The sequence below is a fragment of the Diorhabda carinulata genome, chromosome 5 (genome assembly GCF_026250575.1).
Source record: "Diorhabda carinulata isolate Delta chromosome 5, icDioCari1.1, whole genome shotgun sequence".
NCBI classification, from domain to species: domain Eukaryota; kingdom Metazoa; phylum Arthropoda; class Insecta; order Coleoptera; family Chrysomelidae; genus Diorhabda; species Diorhabda carinulata.
Window position 1 is genome coordinate 28,459,810 of NC_079464.1, and position 18,326 is coordinate 28,478,135.

Genomic DNA, 18,326 nt, shown 5'->3' on the forward strand with positions numbered 1-18,326 from the left:
TGCATATTTTACATAAACTATAATTTCATTTCTTTCTCCATTGATAAGATTTTGACAATTGTTTTTTAGATATACGTAAAACATATTAACCACTTGTCAGTGCTCGTCATAAATTAGATTCCTGAAGATGATCCATTTACGACCAAAGATAAGCGCAAGTTGTTATTAATTGACTATATAATAACAGGTCTGTTTACGTGTCAGAAAATCCAATGCAAACATATTTATCAATCAAAAGAGGGGACAGGGGATGCGGCAGGAGGCAACAAAGTGGGAGTGGCCGTGTAATTATCGGACTTCATTAACTTCTTGCTGCTACTTAATTCCTTGAACGTTCGATATGGACGATTTTTCCAAGGATAAATGATTTATAGGATATGCTAGGTGTTTTAGCAGGTTAACTAAATGTTATCTATAGCTTTTGAGTTTCGATCACCATCTATTTAATGGAAAAATTACGGTAGCGCTTTTTCAACACACTAGCCAAGCCAAATTTATTGGTGGTTATTTATTTTATCGAGCTTTCATTCAAAATTATTACGCTATTAAATGATTTTTCACTTTGTTAATAGCGCGTATGAATATTAATAGTTCAATTATTAGAATTATTTACATTTATGCTCCAAGTTTAGGATACTTGATTGATGATTTGGTTTTTGTACCAGAGCTCAAGAGTGCAACGTTCTCTTAGCACTCCTGTCACTAGGTATTCCATTCATAGTCACACCTCTTCAGATTTCACTAGTTCTCCTTCATCCTACGCATATTCACGTTCTCCTTGTCCTGCATTTCCACCGTATGTACAACCATCTACTCCTCAACAAGGATCTACTAAAACTCTACAGGATTCTAGTATGCCAAGAAGAGATAATCTTGACTTTTATTCTAATGCTGATAGATTCTTGACCAAAGAGACTTGTAATAAGGAAACAGGTGAAAACAGTACTAATTTGTCTCACAAACATCGGGTGCAATGAGGCTTATCTCCTGCTGTGATATCTTAAATAGAAATGCATGATAATAATGGAATCGAAGAGTGACTGCTAATCGGTATTGCTTTCCTCGTGTTGTTATCTTTTTTCCTTATTTTTGGTCCAATTTTTGAGAGCATAAATTCGAAATCTTCTGCAGACATTTGACAAAAGTTTATGAATTGTTCTGATAGTTCTTTCTTCGGATCATAAAGCATGTCCCAGTCATTGTACCTAGCAAATTGCATGTGTATGTATACGCACTGTAAAAAATCTACAGTACAGTTGCCGTATTTTGCCTGTAAACTTGATCTTATCGTTATCTGCTTTCTTTGAACCATAACATCTACAATCTCCTTGCACGTTTCTTTTTTGGTTTCTCTGCACTTAATAATAATTTAGTACAACTGCAACTTCGATTGTGTCATCATCCATTTTTCGTTGCTGCTGTTATGTGGAACTTTACTATTATCAGAAAACGTCGAAACAATTCAGAAAGTAATCTGGTAAACAATCGAGCTTAAGGAAACTTTTGAATGCGACACCAATATAAGCAACTCGGACACGTTATATATTCTTTCACACATGTTTGCTTTGCAGCCCCATATGGGATTTTACCATGGGCCCAGTATAGGACCAGACTTGGGCCAAGTATGTACAATTCTGGCTATAGCTTGGAAGCTGTTATTGGCCCATACTTGGCGGGACTCTGGGATGATAACAATGTCCCTCGCTTGGTTTGCAAGCCTGGACCAGGCCTGGTTGCCTAGATAAACCCAAGACTGGTCTGCAATCGTGGGCCAAGCTGGTTGCTTGTAAAAATCGATTTTTAATATATTGTCGATAAAATCATAGTTTTATGACACATTTCTATTAATGCACTCTACTAATTAATGTACATAAAAATATTAGTTAAATGATATAATGAGATAAAAAATTTTATGTTAATGTTAAGATATCTATTATGGATGGAATATTTTAGAACAAAACTTTTCATAGTTATAGCCTGGTTGACTATAAGATGGCTGAGATCGGGTTACCCAGAGTTCAGCCAGGCTTGGGTGAATATGGGATGGCGGGGCTAATTTACCCAGAATTTGGGCCATTATTGGTTTGCCAAGTCCCGATTTTCCAGCGTTAGACCAAGATAAGCCCCGTCGTTCAAGTCTGGGGCCTTCATCCAATGTTCAATCAACGTTGAAAGGTGAATTTTTTCGCAAACGTTGGACGCAATAGAAATTCTACTACAAAAATAAAACTTTCCCTTCATAAACAAACAATACGTTGTGAGAATGCTATAAATAACGGAAATTGAAGCTACGTGTTATACATTTTTTCAATTTCAAACTTATTTATATCTATTATCACAAAATTTACTTAGTAATATTTATTTTTATCGCTCATAACACGCCTCCTACCAGCTGATTCAATTACCATACGAAAGTTGCGTCATCGAAAAACGATCGCTCATAGTTTGACAGCAAGGTCGGCCGTCATCGTCATCTATATGGTCGGGACAGTTTGTCGATAAGCTCGTCTGTTTTTGGCGTACATATATATCTCGTACTATCTGGGCTGATGTATTCTTTACTGCATTATTGAAAACCACTCGATCTTTTGAATTGTTGTATCCACGACGTTTCTTTCATTCCCGACACGAATGTTCGATGTTTGTAAACAGGAGTTATGTCAAGAATATACAATCGACACAAAGAAGTTTCGCATACTAGATCTTATACGGATTTTTGTATTATATGGCTCGTTTCCATACTGGAATTCTATTTGTATGGAATATGTGTGTAATATATATATATGTTCAAGTATAAACGAGTTTTGTTACATTTTATATTTTTCTACTTGTAGAATAACAATTTCCTTTTTCTTATATAAAGAAAATACGAAAATCCGTAAAAAGAAAAATATGTTCAGTTTCTTTTCTCTACATGCTATTTATTTCAAACACATAGATTTGAATAAGGAACACTACTAAACTATACTAAAATATATTTCATTGAATTATTTATTATATTTGATCCATATCGAAGATGAAAAAGGAAGGAAGAACATCATATTACAGCTGCGACAAAATAGCTAATATACGAGGCATATTTTTTAAGTAAGTACCGTTTTGTGATTCCGCCGCCGCAATCCCAAGGTCGGCGTTCCGCACATGCGCGCTGGTTACCTACATCTCTTGTCTACGCACTGACGCCATTACAGTCTGATTCTGAACATTGTGTACGTTGTTTACTGAGTGCTTAAGATGCCTCCGACAATCGTGAGTCCCGTCGATGTAAAACCGATCGATATTCATCGTGAGTTCGTTGGGTTCCAAAAATGTCGACGGATTTGCACAAAACCCAACGTTTAGGCAGTGCATTGACTTTCCTTGAGCGGTACCACAATGAAGGTGAAGATTTTTTAGACTAAATTGTTACTGGTGACGAAACATGGGTGGCCTACGTCACACCAGAATCGAAACAACAATCCATGGAATGGCGACATTCATCATCACCCACAAAGTGAAGTTTAAGCAAACAATTTCTGCTCGGAAAATCATGTGCACAGTTTTTAGGGACAGAAAAGGAGTATTGCTAGTGGAGTTTGAGACATTTAACAATCTGCGTCGTGCAATCCAGAACAAAAGACGTGGCAAGTTGAGTAAGGGTATCATTTTGCTGCATGACAATGCCCGTCCACATGTGGGTAATCGGACCAAAGATCTCATCAAATCTTTTCAATGGGAAACTCTAGATCATCCTCCCTACAGCCCTGATCTGGCGCCCAGCGACTACCATTTGTTCCTGCACTTGAAGAAACTCCTGGGCGGTCAGCGTCTTCAAGACGATAACGAAGTCAAAACAGTTGTTATACAGTGGTTAACAAGAAGTCAGGCGGCAGAATTTTATGAGGAGGGTATTCAAAAACTGGTGCCACGTTATGACAAGTGCCTCAATATTCACGGAAATTATGTAGAAAAGTAGATTAAGGTACAGGCTTTCATGTAAAAATAAAATTCGCACTTCTTTATTTAATTCCAAAACTGTACTTTGGACACGTAAAGAAACTTTAGGATGCAAGATACCTTAAGAAGATTTGAATAGATATCTAATGGAGGCAATTAAGGTCAAAATTTTCAAGAAGTATACTGTGAAAAGTGACGAAAGCTGTAAAAAATAAGTCAAAAAGTTCATAGAATAAACCATGTATATAAAAGAGATTTTCGTCGAAACTAATATTGTAAAAATCAATTAATTCTTGTATATTACGTGTATTTATCATTTTTAAAAATAAAAAGTGAAATTTCTCCTTGAGAATGTGCAGTAAAAATATAGAAAAGAGAAGAGATCAACGGTCATACCTATGCGTGGAAACGTTGGAATAAAAGGCGTAAAACAGCATTTAAGTTTAGTCAATTTGACAACACAATTAGGTCGTAAAAATAATGGCGAAATCTGCTGCAGAGTCTGTCTAGTGTACAGTTACGGCTATTGTGGGGTCGTAACAATTTTATGGTTCTTATGAAGCGACAGCGCTCTTCATGGATGACGTGGATATGTGAAGATAACGCCGGGCACACGTTCACGAACAATGGCGCTGTTGCCAATAATATTTTTCAGGGTTGCCAATTGTTACTAACCTCACACAAGAATAAGTTTTTAAAAAGGGGTCGAATTATTGTTATTTAGAATAATTAACTTTAGGGAGCAATTATATTTTGGGTACGTTGATTAGTATGAGCTGTTTGAACGTAGTAGTACAAGCCTAGATGGTTTTTAATAATCAGGAAGAAGACAGTTACAGATATTACATAAAATTTTACATGAGCATTTGAGCACGAAAAAATTTCTTTCCAAATAAATACCGCAATCGCATAAGAATTGCAACAAATTAATGATTCAGTATGCTGTTTCCAGCTGAATAAATAAATATTTTGTACGTCAATATCTAATAATGGATTTAAACCTGGATTTAACATTACAAATCAAAACTATAGTCATTTAAGAGGATTGGACCTGGAGATGTTCGTCGAAAGACAAAAACGCAACACTCAAACTCCTGTTTTAGTATTATGGAGTACTGTTGGTTGTCTTAGACTGGTTTGAGAAGGAAATTATAGACAAACGATGACATACACAAAATAAAAATTCTCCAAAGAGGATACACCGTGATTTAAGTCAATGGTCAAGCTCAATGAATTTAACTTCGAATAACTTCCACGTCCAAAATATTCCTACTGCTGGTTTTCATATCTAGAAAAAAATATCAACTAATGAAATATGCTTTGAGAAATAAAGGCCAAAAATATATAAATTATATCACTTTGGAAGGAAAAACTCTTGTTGTTCACTAGGAATGAAACTTGCTGATCAATGTGTTACACTCAATCAAAAAATACTAGAAAAATATGAGTTTTAGATAGAACAAATGTTCAAACTTTTATTCTTATTCTGTTATAACAACCCTTCGACTCCATCACAAAAAATCCCTCATTGTTTCAACTACGACAGCATATAAAAAAGAAGAATTTAATTTTCCCGTACAATCTGTTTTATCATTTATCGATAGTCCACATGATGCCTGCAAAAACCGGAAGTAGGAAACACACGTTCTACTCCAATAGATAGGGGTATGTGTTTCCAACTCACCCGTACCCGTTTTTTGCCTTTTTTACACACCTTGTTATATTTATAAATTTATATAATAAATATATCCAATAGGCCAGTTCCACGTGACTTTTTGATAGGTTGTGTAGTACGTTTTATTAAAGTAAAATATAATTTTGGAACAGTAAAAAGTATGAACAGAGATACAAGATGAAGCCAGAGCTCTCCAACTTTTTTGGTTGGCAACCTCTGCTCTTTCTGCACAAACTGCTTCATGATTAGGCCACTGCAATTGAATATTAATCAGTAGAAGTTTGGTTTTCGTCGAAAAGAAATTCTTTATTAAAAGTTTGGTACCTGGAATTCATTAACAGCTGTGCAAAATCTTCAATATCTATCAATTAAATCATCGATTTTATGTTTCAAGATCAATCATCAATTGTTATGAAATATCTAATGACAAGCACCTTTCGAAATTAAAACCAAAACTTATTGGCTATATCATCTCCACAGATAGTTCTGGACAATCCAACCACTGCTGGTTCAATCAACTTTTCAGCAATACTATGTGGTATTCACATTGAACTTTTAAAGCTACTTGGGAACAAGCAAATGTATTTTTTAACGAAACTCTTACCGAACTGGATAGTGCATATTCCTTCAAGGTTTGCTTGTATTACCGCTCCGTTTGGAGCGGTGCTTTTTCAGTTCAGTATTTTTCAAAATTTTTAAAGACTACATTTCGAGCTTCAATACTTCGTAATTTATGGCCGATGTCGATATTAAAACCTAGATTAATCCAGACTGGCCTACAAGCTATTCAATAAAATATATACAAGGTGCTATACTGTCCCGGTGTGTGCTTCGTTAATTGATAACCCAACTGCTTTGTGTAATGAACTGTGAACTGTATTCTGTCTGTCCGTGTGTTGGTAATTTTTTTTTTTTGGGCAAGCTTGTAATTTGTTCCGGGTTTTTTAACGCCTTGTACGTTACACAAATTGGTTTGTCAATTTTTTACACATTAACGGGTAGTTTACCGGACAACAGTTACACTTTCCGCCGTGTAATTTATGAAATTGTTAAAGAAACACAACAAGCTTTATATTTGCTTAGAATGAAAATAGACTCCAAATACCGTTTTTAGTGTCATTAATAATTCAGTTATTCTTATTATTTGTAGTCTTCCAAAGTTTTCACGTTCAATTATTACCCCTTTTTATGGAATTTTAAATTTTCACTAGCCTTATTTAACTTATTGATTTGAAATTTAGAATAATTTTGCCTTGTTGAATACAATATTTCATTTTTATATCTTATCCTAAACCAGATTACTGTAAGGTGTATGTATGTTCGGTTGGGCGTTTTTTTTTTATCATTTTGTTGATCTTTTATTACCTCTCATTTCATCCCTTTTGTCTCAGCTGCTTCATTCGCATTTTCAAGCCACGTTTCTGTTGCTCAACCTAATAAGCTTCATCTGCTATTTCGAATGAACATTTTGGGGCATCCTGCATATTTGTCCAAAGTACTACATCATATATCTTATCTCTAACTAGTTTTATCTTTAGTATTTCTCTATATGTTTCATTTCTATATTATTTATTTTCTATTTTCCTGAAATTTTCATTGCATTTATACGGTTATTTGATTTATCGTTGTCGTTGCTGAATATACCCATATTCCCTCGATTCTACGTTATTTGTCATTTTAATTATTTTTATACATTGCTTTTATCGTTGCTATTGTCTTCACGGTTTTCAAATTTTTTCGATACATATTATCTTTCCTTCTTATTTGATTAAAGGTAACATCTATTATCATTTATAAATAAATTTCTCACTTTATTACTTGATAACAATATAAGATTTAATGAAAAAATTAGTAAAATATTCAATCATATCGGGTGAATTGATTAATATAATTTTTGTATGGAACATTTTGCATTTTTGTCAATCTATAGTATTTTTTGGAAATTTCACGAATTTTTGTAAAACAAATCATCTACATGACCCTTTCACCATTTGAGATACCTAGTGTAAAACAGCTTTCATAATTCAATAGTTTTTTAAAGCGGCTTAAATTCTGTGGTTCGTGTAGTTTTTTCCGCTAAAACTATTTTTAGTGTTACGTCAAATAGATTCGAAAAATATTTTATTAAACAACCACAAACAAAATGCACTAGAAAATTAAAAATTTTTGGTACCAATCTTCGTTTTTAAGACCGATTTAAATAATAAATGCAGATCACAAAGTTGAAAATGTATATTTCGAACAGGTGACTTCATGAAAGGCAATACCATTTCAGAAATATTTAAATTTTATTATCTTATATGTACATCCTTAATGTCACTGATGAATAAAATTGTGATTTAATTGGATTAAAAACTATCCTGATTAATAGCTGTCTATGATGAAATTAATAAGTTACATTGGTGCAACAGTTTATGTAGACAAACACCAACTTGTAAACTGTTTATAACTGTGATTTGACTCGTTCATTTTATATACATCAAGTTGGAGCGAACGTATTACCATTTATGATAGTCCAAAACGCAAGTAACAACGCTACTAATTCCTTTTTTAGTTTGTTATGACACTTAGATGACACCACACTAAAAGTGGTATTGACAGAATTGATTCGTTATGTCTAAATTCACTCTGAAATGATCATGATAAAAATAAACAGCTATTCATTTTATTTTTAATCAATATTGTCATTTAAATGGAAATAAACAGTTATGTTTGTTACATTTTTTGATTGGGTACAACTTTTGATAGACTTTTTGAGCTTAGCAAATTGATTTGAAATATTTAATAAAAAAGAAATATTTTGGAAAACCATATGAAGAAAATTTATTTCAGTAATATGTGAAAAATCAACAAAGAAAACAACTAGAAAGATAACAAATAATAATTTATTACATTTTTGATAATTTCTAATTAAAGAATTATTTTTGACGAGAAATTTCAATATCAATATGGTCAATACTTTATTGTCAGGGAGGATGGTCCCAGAAGTACCTGGTCTGACCTAGAGATGGCGATAGTTGCTTGAGAAATACCACTGTATTAGAAAGTACATAATCTATACAACAAATGTTCCATGTTTGGAAACACCAAGTCGTTTAATATTTGTCACAATCAAAACAATAAAACTGAAAAGGAAGAACCAGCTCCAAAGAAAGCGAAGACAGTTCCATTTGCAAGCAAGGTCATGGCGTCGGTTTTTTTGAGATGCGCGTTGTATAATTTTCATTGATTATAGTCAATCAAGCCAAAAATTCCGCATTTGTCGAAGGGGAAAGTGTTGTTGCATCAAGACAATGCACCAGCTCACAAATATGTTCTTCTAATGGCTAAAAATAGTAAACTAAAGTTTGAATTGCTACCTTATGCACCCTATTCGCCAGATTTAGCCAATTCGGATTATTTTTTGTTCCCAGACTTGAAAGAATGGCTCGGTGGTCAAAGATTTTTTAACAATGAAGAGGTGATGTCGGCAGTTAATGGCTATTATAATCACGTTGAAAAATAAATATATTTTTTCCAAAATTTTCGTATTTTCTTCGTTGGGACAGGTACTTATGGAACCATCCTCGAAAGTGGGGATAACTGAATCCATCACAACGTTCTATTATGTGGAATTATCAAATCTTACTCTTAATATAAATAAGAACGTGGAAATTAAATGATCATAATAGTTTTGTGATGTTAAGTGCAAAAATACAGGTAGAAAGAGTAAGTGAAAATTTTACATATTTCCCGTAGTTATGTGTTTTATTAAAATAGCGTCAACATTTCATAATATCAAATATTTTGAAAAACTATTTCCATTACCTTAAGATTAAAACATAATATTCAAGATATAGACAATTGTGACGGTTCATTAAAATCTTTTGCACTCTTGGGTTTCGGAAACTTGCCTTTCACTTCCGTAAAACTTAGCTTATCAAATAATTCAACATAACTCTTGGTTTCATGTTTTTCTTTAGTACAAACCGTACATCCCACTTACGTACAGTTGTACCTGTATTTAGGTAATACAGTTGTACCTGTATTTAGGTAAAGAAAGGATTGCTTTGTTCCAATTCAATTTTACCATTTCCAAAATTACTACACTTTTCCAATCTGCTACCAGGTAATCTTTGCAGTTCGTCGGACATTTAAAATTAACACTTTTTATCACACAACCATCTTCAATAATAACGCCATCAATAACCATACATAACCATAGCCATTTTGATTCTTCTGGTCAACTGCACAGGATTTTAAAAACTTTCTTTTAAATATTTTTATATTTATTCGTTCCTTCATAATACATTTTTTTAACTTGAAAAACACGATAACAGTAGGTATGTAATGAATAAAATATTTAAATTATTTGTAAATATTCACATATTTCATATTATTACCCTGTAATTTGTTATGCAACTATCAGGTGCCGTTTTCGTCGCATACCTTACCAATAAAAGTATTGCGAGCACTAACAGAAAAACGTGTTTGTTTTAAAAATTTCTTTGCTTACTCGAACAATATAACTCAATTTCTTTAATAGATTTTCTGTTCCGGATGGTTGTTATTTTCAACATTCTTTTAAGTTATGAGTTGCCGAGGCAGCAGAAATAAGAAAGGGGGTGGCGTGGCGGTAGTAAGAGAGGCAAAAGCGTGGCCTGCCGCCGTCCGCCGGCCGTCTACATCGCTCCATCTATCAATCCTGCTCCTTTTTGGCAGGATTGCTTCCTGCTGCATCAAACTAATGGTCCCACTGGCAAAAGTAAACTTTGCAGGAGAAAACAGTTTAATGGAATCCGGGACCACGGGGACCATTAAAATGAAATAGTGTGCGCTGACCGAACAGTTACTGCCCCCGCCGCCCCGTTTCTCATCGAGTTGGCCACAGGACCGTAATTAGAACAAATACTATGAATTTTATTCTTCCAAAATGATGCTTTCGTACAAATAAACTTTACATTTTAATCAGTTGTATTTGAGAAACAGAAAAAACGAATGAATTGTTTTTATACTGTGATAACAGTTATTGATTGATAGGTAATAGTAGAGATCCTAAGAATGACATAATAACTAAACTTAAACAAGATATTGAGTGAGAAAATCTTTTATCAGCCAAATTATTAGACAAAATAATAAAGATTCGTCATCCTATGCAATCGAAAACGCAGCGGTGGTCGAAAAATTGAAAAAATCATATATATCCAAAGGAGTACCACTTGAAGTTGCCGAAAATGATAAAGTCGCCGCTACAGTAAAAACTCAAAGTCAAAACGCTCAGTCCGATAGGGCAAAATTGAAAGTTGAGGCTGCTCTGCTCAGTAGGTACTAACTAAATTCGTAAACGCATCCGCTACTAATACCTCAAACATTCTTCAAGAACCAATAAGAATCCCTATGAAAATCGTCGAAATTTTCGTGGAAGAAACAAGTCAAATAACGTTAAGGGACATGTAAACATTTATATAATTATTAAAGAAAACCAAAGATTGTGAAACTTTTAGCTTCGCAAATTTCCAAAGTTGTTCCAATGACTCTCCATTTATTTTGTCATGCACCGCTTCTATATCCAATTCGGTTTTTTCGAATAATCGAAAAAAAAAACAAATTAGAAGATCAACAATAATAAACTAAATAAATAGCTGTTATATTTTGTATAAAATCTATTCTAATAAAATGATTATTTGCTTTATTTTGAGTATTCAGTATTCATAACGAAAACATTAATCATTTTATCCTTCACCATTCATTTCTTCACTTTGATTCGTTGTTGGTATGTTTTGTGGGAATCCGCAATCTCGAGAATTTCGAGACTCAATTTGGATTTGCTATTTGAGGTAAATACCTCAAAACTTTTTCAAATTTGAAGCCATTGCAATACATTTTGTTATTTCTAATTATCTTTTATGATAAAAGTTCACTTCAGCCACAATAATTAGTTAAAAGCTCTTCTACATTCAAGGCTTAAGGTACTCTTCAGTTCGTAGTACTTTTGCAGGCATCAATGGCGAAGCACACTGATAATTTATTTATATAATATATAGGTTGTAAGCATATGCCCCTGTACTAGCTACGCCACTAGTTGCTGTGGTGATTTGTATTACATTCGAATGAAAACCTTTAGATGATTTATCGTAGCTGTTCGGAACAATAATTTATTGATGCCAAAAAAAATTCAATATTAAGTTTGGTGTTATTTATATATTTCATATTAATATTGTTGTGTATTCTCAAGACGGTCCTGTCTAGCAATGTCGTCCAGCCACCGCTAAGTTCTTTTTCCGACGATTCCGCCGTCTCTTGGACAAAATCAATCTTTTTAAACGGAACGGATGGATATTGTTTGGCCGTTGAGTAACGGGCCATTAGTGGGACTTTGCCTAATGGACTGTACACGGTCCGTCGGCGAACGGCAATGAATTACTACGGCAAGCAACTAACTGCTATTCCAATATTGTTGATTCTTGTCTTAATTTTTCTACTTTTACGTTGTGCAGAATCAATGGTAATAAAATTTAAGTAGGTACAGCTTGATTCATCAAACAATAATTGAGTACGTATCAAATCAACATTTCTTTTGGCGTCGTTCAAAATACACCTTAGTGTCATCCTCTTTTGTAAACCACATAAATCTATTCATTCATATTTTGTGAATCAGTATCAAAAGCCTATATGGAAAGCTTTTTTTTTGTATTTCAAAGTTCTAGAGTGCCACTCAAAAGTTCGTTCGTTTTAGAGAAAATTGTTTTTTTCTAGACATATATATGTCTACTTCCAAATTCACTTTTTTCTCGCTCCGTCTCCGTTATTTTTATTCACCTCAGCCGTCATGAATATTTCGTGTAATAAAGAGGGTCGGTGTCGTGTTTCAATATTTTTTGCATAGAGACCCGTCAGTGTTTGGAAAGTGAAGTGTCATGTCAGATGCCCCCCGGGAAAAGATCCGACAGAGACGCCCTTTCTCTATTATTTATTTGCACTGGGCTCACCGCCACCGCTGGCTTGATCGAATTCCAAAAGGTTATGGTTCACTTAGATCATGTCTCAAAGGAAATCCGCGTAAGTGTTATTAAAAACACAAATAGAAACATCCAAAATGCGCATACTTCCTGCATATCATGCAAACATTAGAACTATACGATCTTATAGACGTCTTTCAAGCACCGCGATGGATTTTTTTAACATTTCTTTTTATGTTTACTGGCACAACAGCTGATTTTGGACGACCTTCACGAAATTCATCTTATAGGGAAGTGCGACTACGTTTGAATTCTGAAAACCAGCGAAATACAAGATGGTGCTTCACCACCAAAAGTCGAAGCGAGCTGATCGGAGCAGACTTGTTAGTTCGAAAGTCATAGACAATCGTCGCACGAAAATATTCAAGAATTAATCCCAACAACACGTTTGAGTACGTCAAACTTTATAATGGCAATATCACATCGGTGTTGCCATATCTCAAAACGTCAGTAGCAATCCTGTCAGTTTAAAGTACATTCTACGTTTTTTAGCATCAAAAGACAGTTTACATTACACAGATTGTTAATCAAAAACTGAAAATTTTTACAAAATTTTGTATATTAAAGAGATTTGATAGTGGAATGGCCTTACTGAATACCTAAATTGTAAGGAATAACAAGAAACGAGACGACGTTAGGATGCAAGGTCTCGGTCGTCCGGTTTTATCTTTTATACACCAGGATAAATTTAATTTGTCGGAATGATATATTGCTACGAGACATTCCTTGTCGCATCCTGCTCCTTATATTCGTTCCCGTTTCTACATCGCGTGGAATCTTCTGGAAGGTTGATATATGGCTCCCTCTTCGACCTCGGAGCCTGATAACAGCGCAACACCTGCACATTTCAACTATTAATCGATATATTGCACATTAGCTATTCATAAATTTTCACGTAACGGAGCAGAGATATTCCCGAGGCTATAGGAAACTTACTAATTGGAAACAACACAGCATCGGGTTTCGGAATTGGTTAATCTCTTTGTTTTTAGTCTCGTCTGTTTCACGTAGATTTATTGATCTCGAACTCGATGTTGTAAATAATTGGGAAAAACATTCAAGATTTAATATAGAATAAACCGAAGTTTCTTTCTCCAGATTAAAAACCGTATCCATGGAAATTGACACGAAGGATCAAATTAACAATATATTTGATTTTAAATTCGTATTCGAATGAAGTAACGCTAAGTACTATAGTGAACGTTTTAGAAAACATCTGTTGCTGATTTTTCATTGAGGACCCTTCAGTAGAAATAAAAGTGTGTTATTTATTGTTCGCCTCATTATGAATAATAGTATTTTGGGGTAAAATAAAAACATATAATGATGTAAACTGTTATCATAACAAAAGAATCCACGGGAAAATAATAATACCGTTTAATATTAAGTATTTTCTTTACTTAAATTCGTAGAATTTGATCACAATCATTATTATTATTGGGCATTAAGAAAGAATGAGCTTATGTACCTCTACGTACGCCGATGGTTAACCGATATTCAAACCGAAAACACCCAAAAATAGCAAATCGTATTGTCACGAAGATTCTTCGACATTTCGATGCCCATCTGGTAAATATATCTCTCTAATGACGCGACTCTCTGACGCCATATTTTTCATGAGAATCCGTGATGATTTTTCGAAGGTTAGATTGTCTGTGCATCATATTAAAAGACACAAATAAATAGAAAATTAATTTGAACATCGCCACAAATATGTTAAAAATACAATTTGAAAATTTATTAAAACAATAATGGAAACAGGAAAATCAAGCACTATTATAGATTAGATTAAAGGAATTAAAGGAAAATAAAGGAAATATTTATAAGTCCAAAGTGCAAAAATAGGAATGACATAAATAGAACAAATTATTTATATTACAACATTATTCAGCACTATGGAGAAAGTGTAAAAAGTAATGAATGCATGAATAAAAAAATAGACGAAATAATTTACAACATGCACAGAAAGATTGAAGAAGTTATTAAGAAGATAAAAGAAGACGGCACAGAACGAAAATATGAACAAGAAGATATATAAAATATCAAATCATACAACAAACAATCAGGAAGAGACAAGGAAATGGAAAAGATGAAAGTAAACGTGAACAGAAAGGTCTAGCATTTGGAAAAGTATATGGAAAGTTTTAGTTGCAAAAAATTTCCTATAGAACAACTACAAGCAACAGTAACTTTATTTCTTTCGTGTTCTCCACTTTGTGATCGCCTCTACGGCCTCCATGAGCAATAGAAAAATCTTGTGCTACAACTTTTCCTTTTTTTTTTTTCATGATTCATTGTAAGTATGAAGAATCTATCAGCAATACCGATAGCCTAAATTCACTAGGTTAGAATTTAAATCGACTGCTGTGAACTGAACTGAGTAACGATTGGTGAAATGGATGACATGGCGTAGTGGGGTGGGAGCGCCAATATTAATGTCTGGCAACCCTGATTAGCACCCATCTAAAGTTTTTGCGTCACGAGTAGGACAAAAAAACGTTGTTTGAACAATCTAGATCGTTTTTGCGAAGAGTGTTTAACCCATCACGCACCGTTGTAATATAAATACAATAACTAATTTAAATCTTTTTTCGAAAAACTTTTTTTTAACGAAAGTATAATTTTTTGAAATCTGCAAGTTACTGCGGGATTTTGCTAGTTGATACATAAAATATCAACAAATTATGGCAACACAAACACAAAAAACGCAGACAAAAGTAGTATACAAACGATGATTAATTATAAAAAATTCAAAATTAAGAATAGAAAACAATTAACACTTGTGAGAAGGAATGGAAATTAATCTAGAAATGCGATTATAAGAAGAGAAGAAGAATTAAGAACAACGAGAAGTTATATTTAGATGACAAAATGTAACAGAGAAAACATAAAATGTTAACGCCAATTAAATGAACACAAATGTATAAAGAAAGTGATGAGTCAAAACGGAGTCGCACTATCAAATTTAGATTGTAATAATTAGAGATTTCATAAGGAGGCATTTGAGGCGATACTTTCGATAATTGTAGATTAAATTTTTCGACTAAATTATATGCAACTGTAGCATATATATGTCTAAACATGGTTAAGTTGTTAAGTTACTGGAAGTTGCTCGGGTTATTTTTGAAAATTGAAGTTCTCAGTTTCAGTACGAGCCACTAAATACCGCAGTTTTGTATTTAAGGAACATCTTTTAGGAAAATTTTTGACTATATTGCATACGGCAGATTTATGTTATATATGTATAATAACGCCCAAATACATTCCTTGCGTAGATTATTAAGATTCAACTACCTAATTGAAAGGACGTGTACACTATAGAGCACATGTGAAATAGACTAAACCACCAGATTAAAAATGTGTCTGTATTATTACATCAAATTTTGTATTGAAAATTTAATCAATTAATGGAGATATTAATGAAAAATTAACAATATTCTTCATAGCACATTATATAAAACGTCAAATACATCGTTTGTCCTTAGAAAAAAAAACCTCTGGCATGATGACAATGAACTTCGCTATTTCTGGTATGTTTTTAGTCTATATCTCTATGCAGTCTTGGGACGACAAGCGACACATCCATTGCCAGATTTAATATATGCGCTCCAGTGGCGTGCGTCGATACATTTCGCGTAATATCTCACTGGCAATTAACTCTACTAACAGCTCGTACAAATATCAGTAATTATTCATGAGGTGAATATTAATCTCTACCTAAGTGTAGAAATATGAAATAATTTATTACACCATGAATTTGTTTTGAAACCACTTGAAATTTATTTAAGTAAACTAATATATATTTCATTTAATTGTTTTTTTTTCTGTATAGAACATTGACATAACGAGTCTAGAAAATAAAAAAGTTGCTAATACGAATTACAATTATTCTAAAATGCCATGTTATGGAATAAACGCTGGGGTTTACTTACTATGGGTTGAATAAATATAGTAATACTTAATAAAATTCAGTGAATATTATTTGCAATACTTATTTTATTAATCTACGTCATAGTGGTCAAAAATATTAGGTACTACTTCTATAACTTCAATGTTATCACTATTATTTTATCAAGAATTTCTTGAAATCGATTAGAATGCGATTATTGGCCTATTTTAGTCAGTTGCAGCAGTCAAATGTTTGAAATCTTGCACCCGACTTCCTAAAGTGGTCCGAAAATACGTCTAGACTTACTAAAGGGGGGGAAAGCCTACTGGGAAAGCTTCACAGGGCCTACAATGAAACCAAAAACAAAAATAATCTTATATATCGAGCTAGTTCATTTTACCAATGACCAGAGTACTACACTTATTTAATCGTGGCCTTCATCGTGTTTTGATTGTACGATGATTCCAAAAAAATTACGTACAAAGAACTCTATAGAATAGAAATTAAATAAAGTCATTAAAAACTGTAATACGGGGACCCACACCTAAGTATAGACAATTTTAAAATAAGATTTGGAAATGACAAAGATTTGCTGCTAATTTTGTCCATCTAGCTCTAACTACCAATTAGAAGCAATATCGGTTTGAAGCATTTCAAGCTTTGAAACAACTTCTTGAAATTGTCAAAGGAGATAACTAATGGTGCTATGGTTTTGACTTTCAAAAAGATATTGTGAAGTAAAATCAAGCATCGGAATAATGCGAATGGTTTTTCTTGATGCTTGAAGTTATTCCTTTAGGTCAAAATACCAACCAAATCTGTTTCTGGAATTGAAAGTATACTGGTTCTTACACCATGACAATGCACCTGCACACGTTCTTTGTCCAAAAAATTTCCGTTGAAAATAGTACGATTACACTATAATCCGACCTGGTCCTATGTGATTTTTACTTATTCCCAATAATGGATAAAAGCAGTACACCGTTTACACGAGATTGAAGAGGTCAAAAAAACGAAAAAGTAACTGTCTGCCATATCCTTAGATGAGTACAAAAATGTAGTATTTGGAAGATGATGAAGTTGTTTTATAATTGTATGAAAAATTGGAAACTGTTTAAAAATAATACTAATTTTTGGGTCTTCCCTCGTAGACTGTCTTTCTATCTATGCTTTTATAATTATCATTTAATTTGATCCTGTTTATGTTGAGAATAGTTCTAATGCTAATTGAAACCTTTTTTCACATTTTTGTATTCTCCCTTTACAAACTAATTGATAAGATATCATCATTTATACCCAAGTTTTGTTTTTGATTACAGAGACCACCATCGTCGTCGTTATCATACGGGGGTCCGGTCAACGATGACGTCAGATCTCCCGGTACGCCTGGACCTCTATCACAACCACCCGCATCGCAGCAAAGTCTGGACGCTTCGGATCCTGGTAAGTCGAAAAACCATACATTTTTCTCTAGTTTTCTTGAATATTGACGATAATTATAAGTATTTTTTCATTACTAAGCTTAGCTCGAACCGTTTTAAATTTATTGAAATAGAAAATGCTACAAGCACATCAACAGATGAGCGTGCTATATATTTAACTTATTCCGTGTTAAGTTGGACTAATATTCATCCCCAATTTTTGCGTTACGGTACGTAAGGTCTCGCTGAAGTATCTTCGGCGGGTTTTGGGTTACCCTCGGAGATTGAGAGGGTCCTTAAAATGAGATAATGTGATCGGATCTCAAACGAGGTGCTTCCGCAGTCGAGACCACTTAGTGTCGAGTACTCTTACAATGTCATTCAAACGGTCATTGTGTACATGCAAC

General features: G+C 33.6%; 1 protein-coding gene across 11 annotated transcripts in view; it reads left to right on the plus strand.

The window, feature by feature from the left end:
* Positions 1-18,326, plus strand: part of LOC130894255 (homeobox protein homothorax) — a 346,801-nt gene that overhangs the window by 161,076 nt on the left and 167,399 nt on the right. For all 11 annotated transcript variants that reach the window (XM_057800937.1, XM_057800940.1, XM_057800941.1 and 8 more), the window contains one exon: positions 17,818-17,941. In XM_057800937.1, coding sequence (XP_057656920.1) covers positions 17,818-17,941 — 124 coding nt within the window. The remainder of the gene's footprint in view (positions 1-17,817; positions 17,942-18,326) is intronic.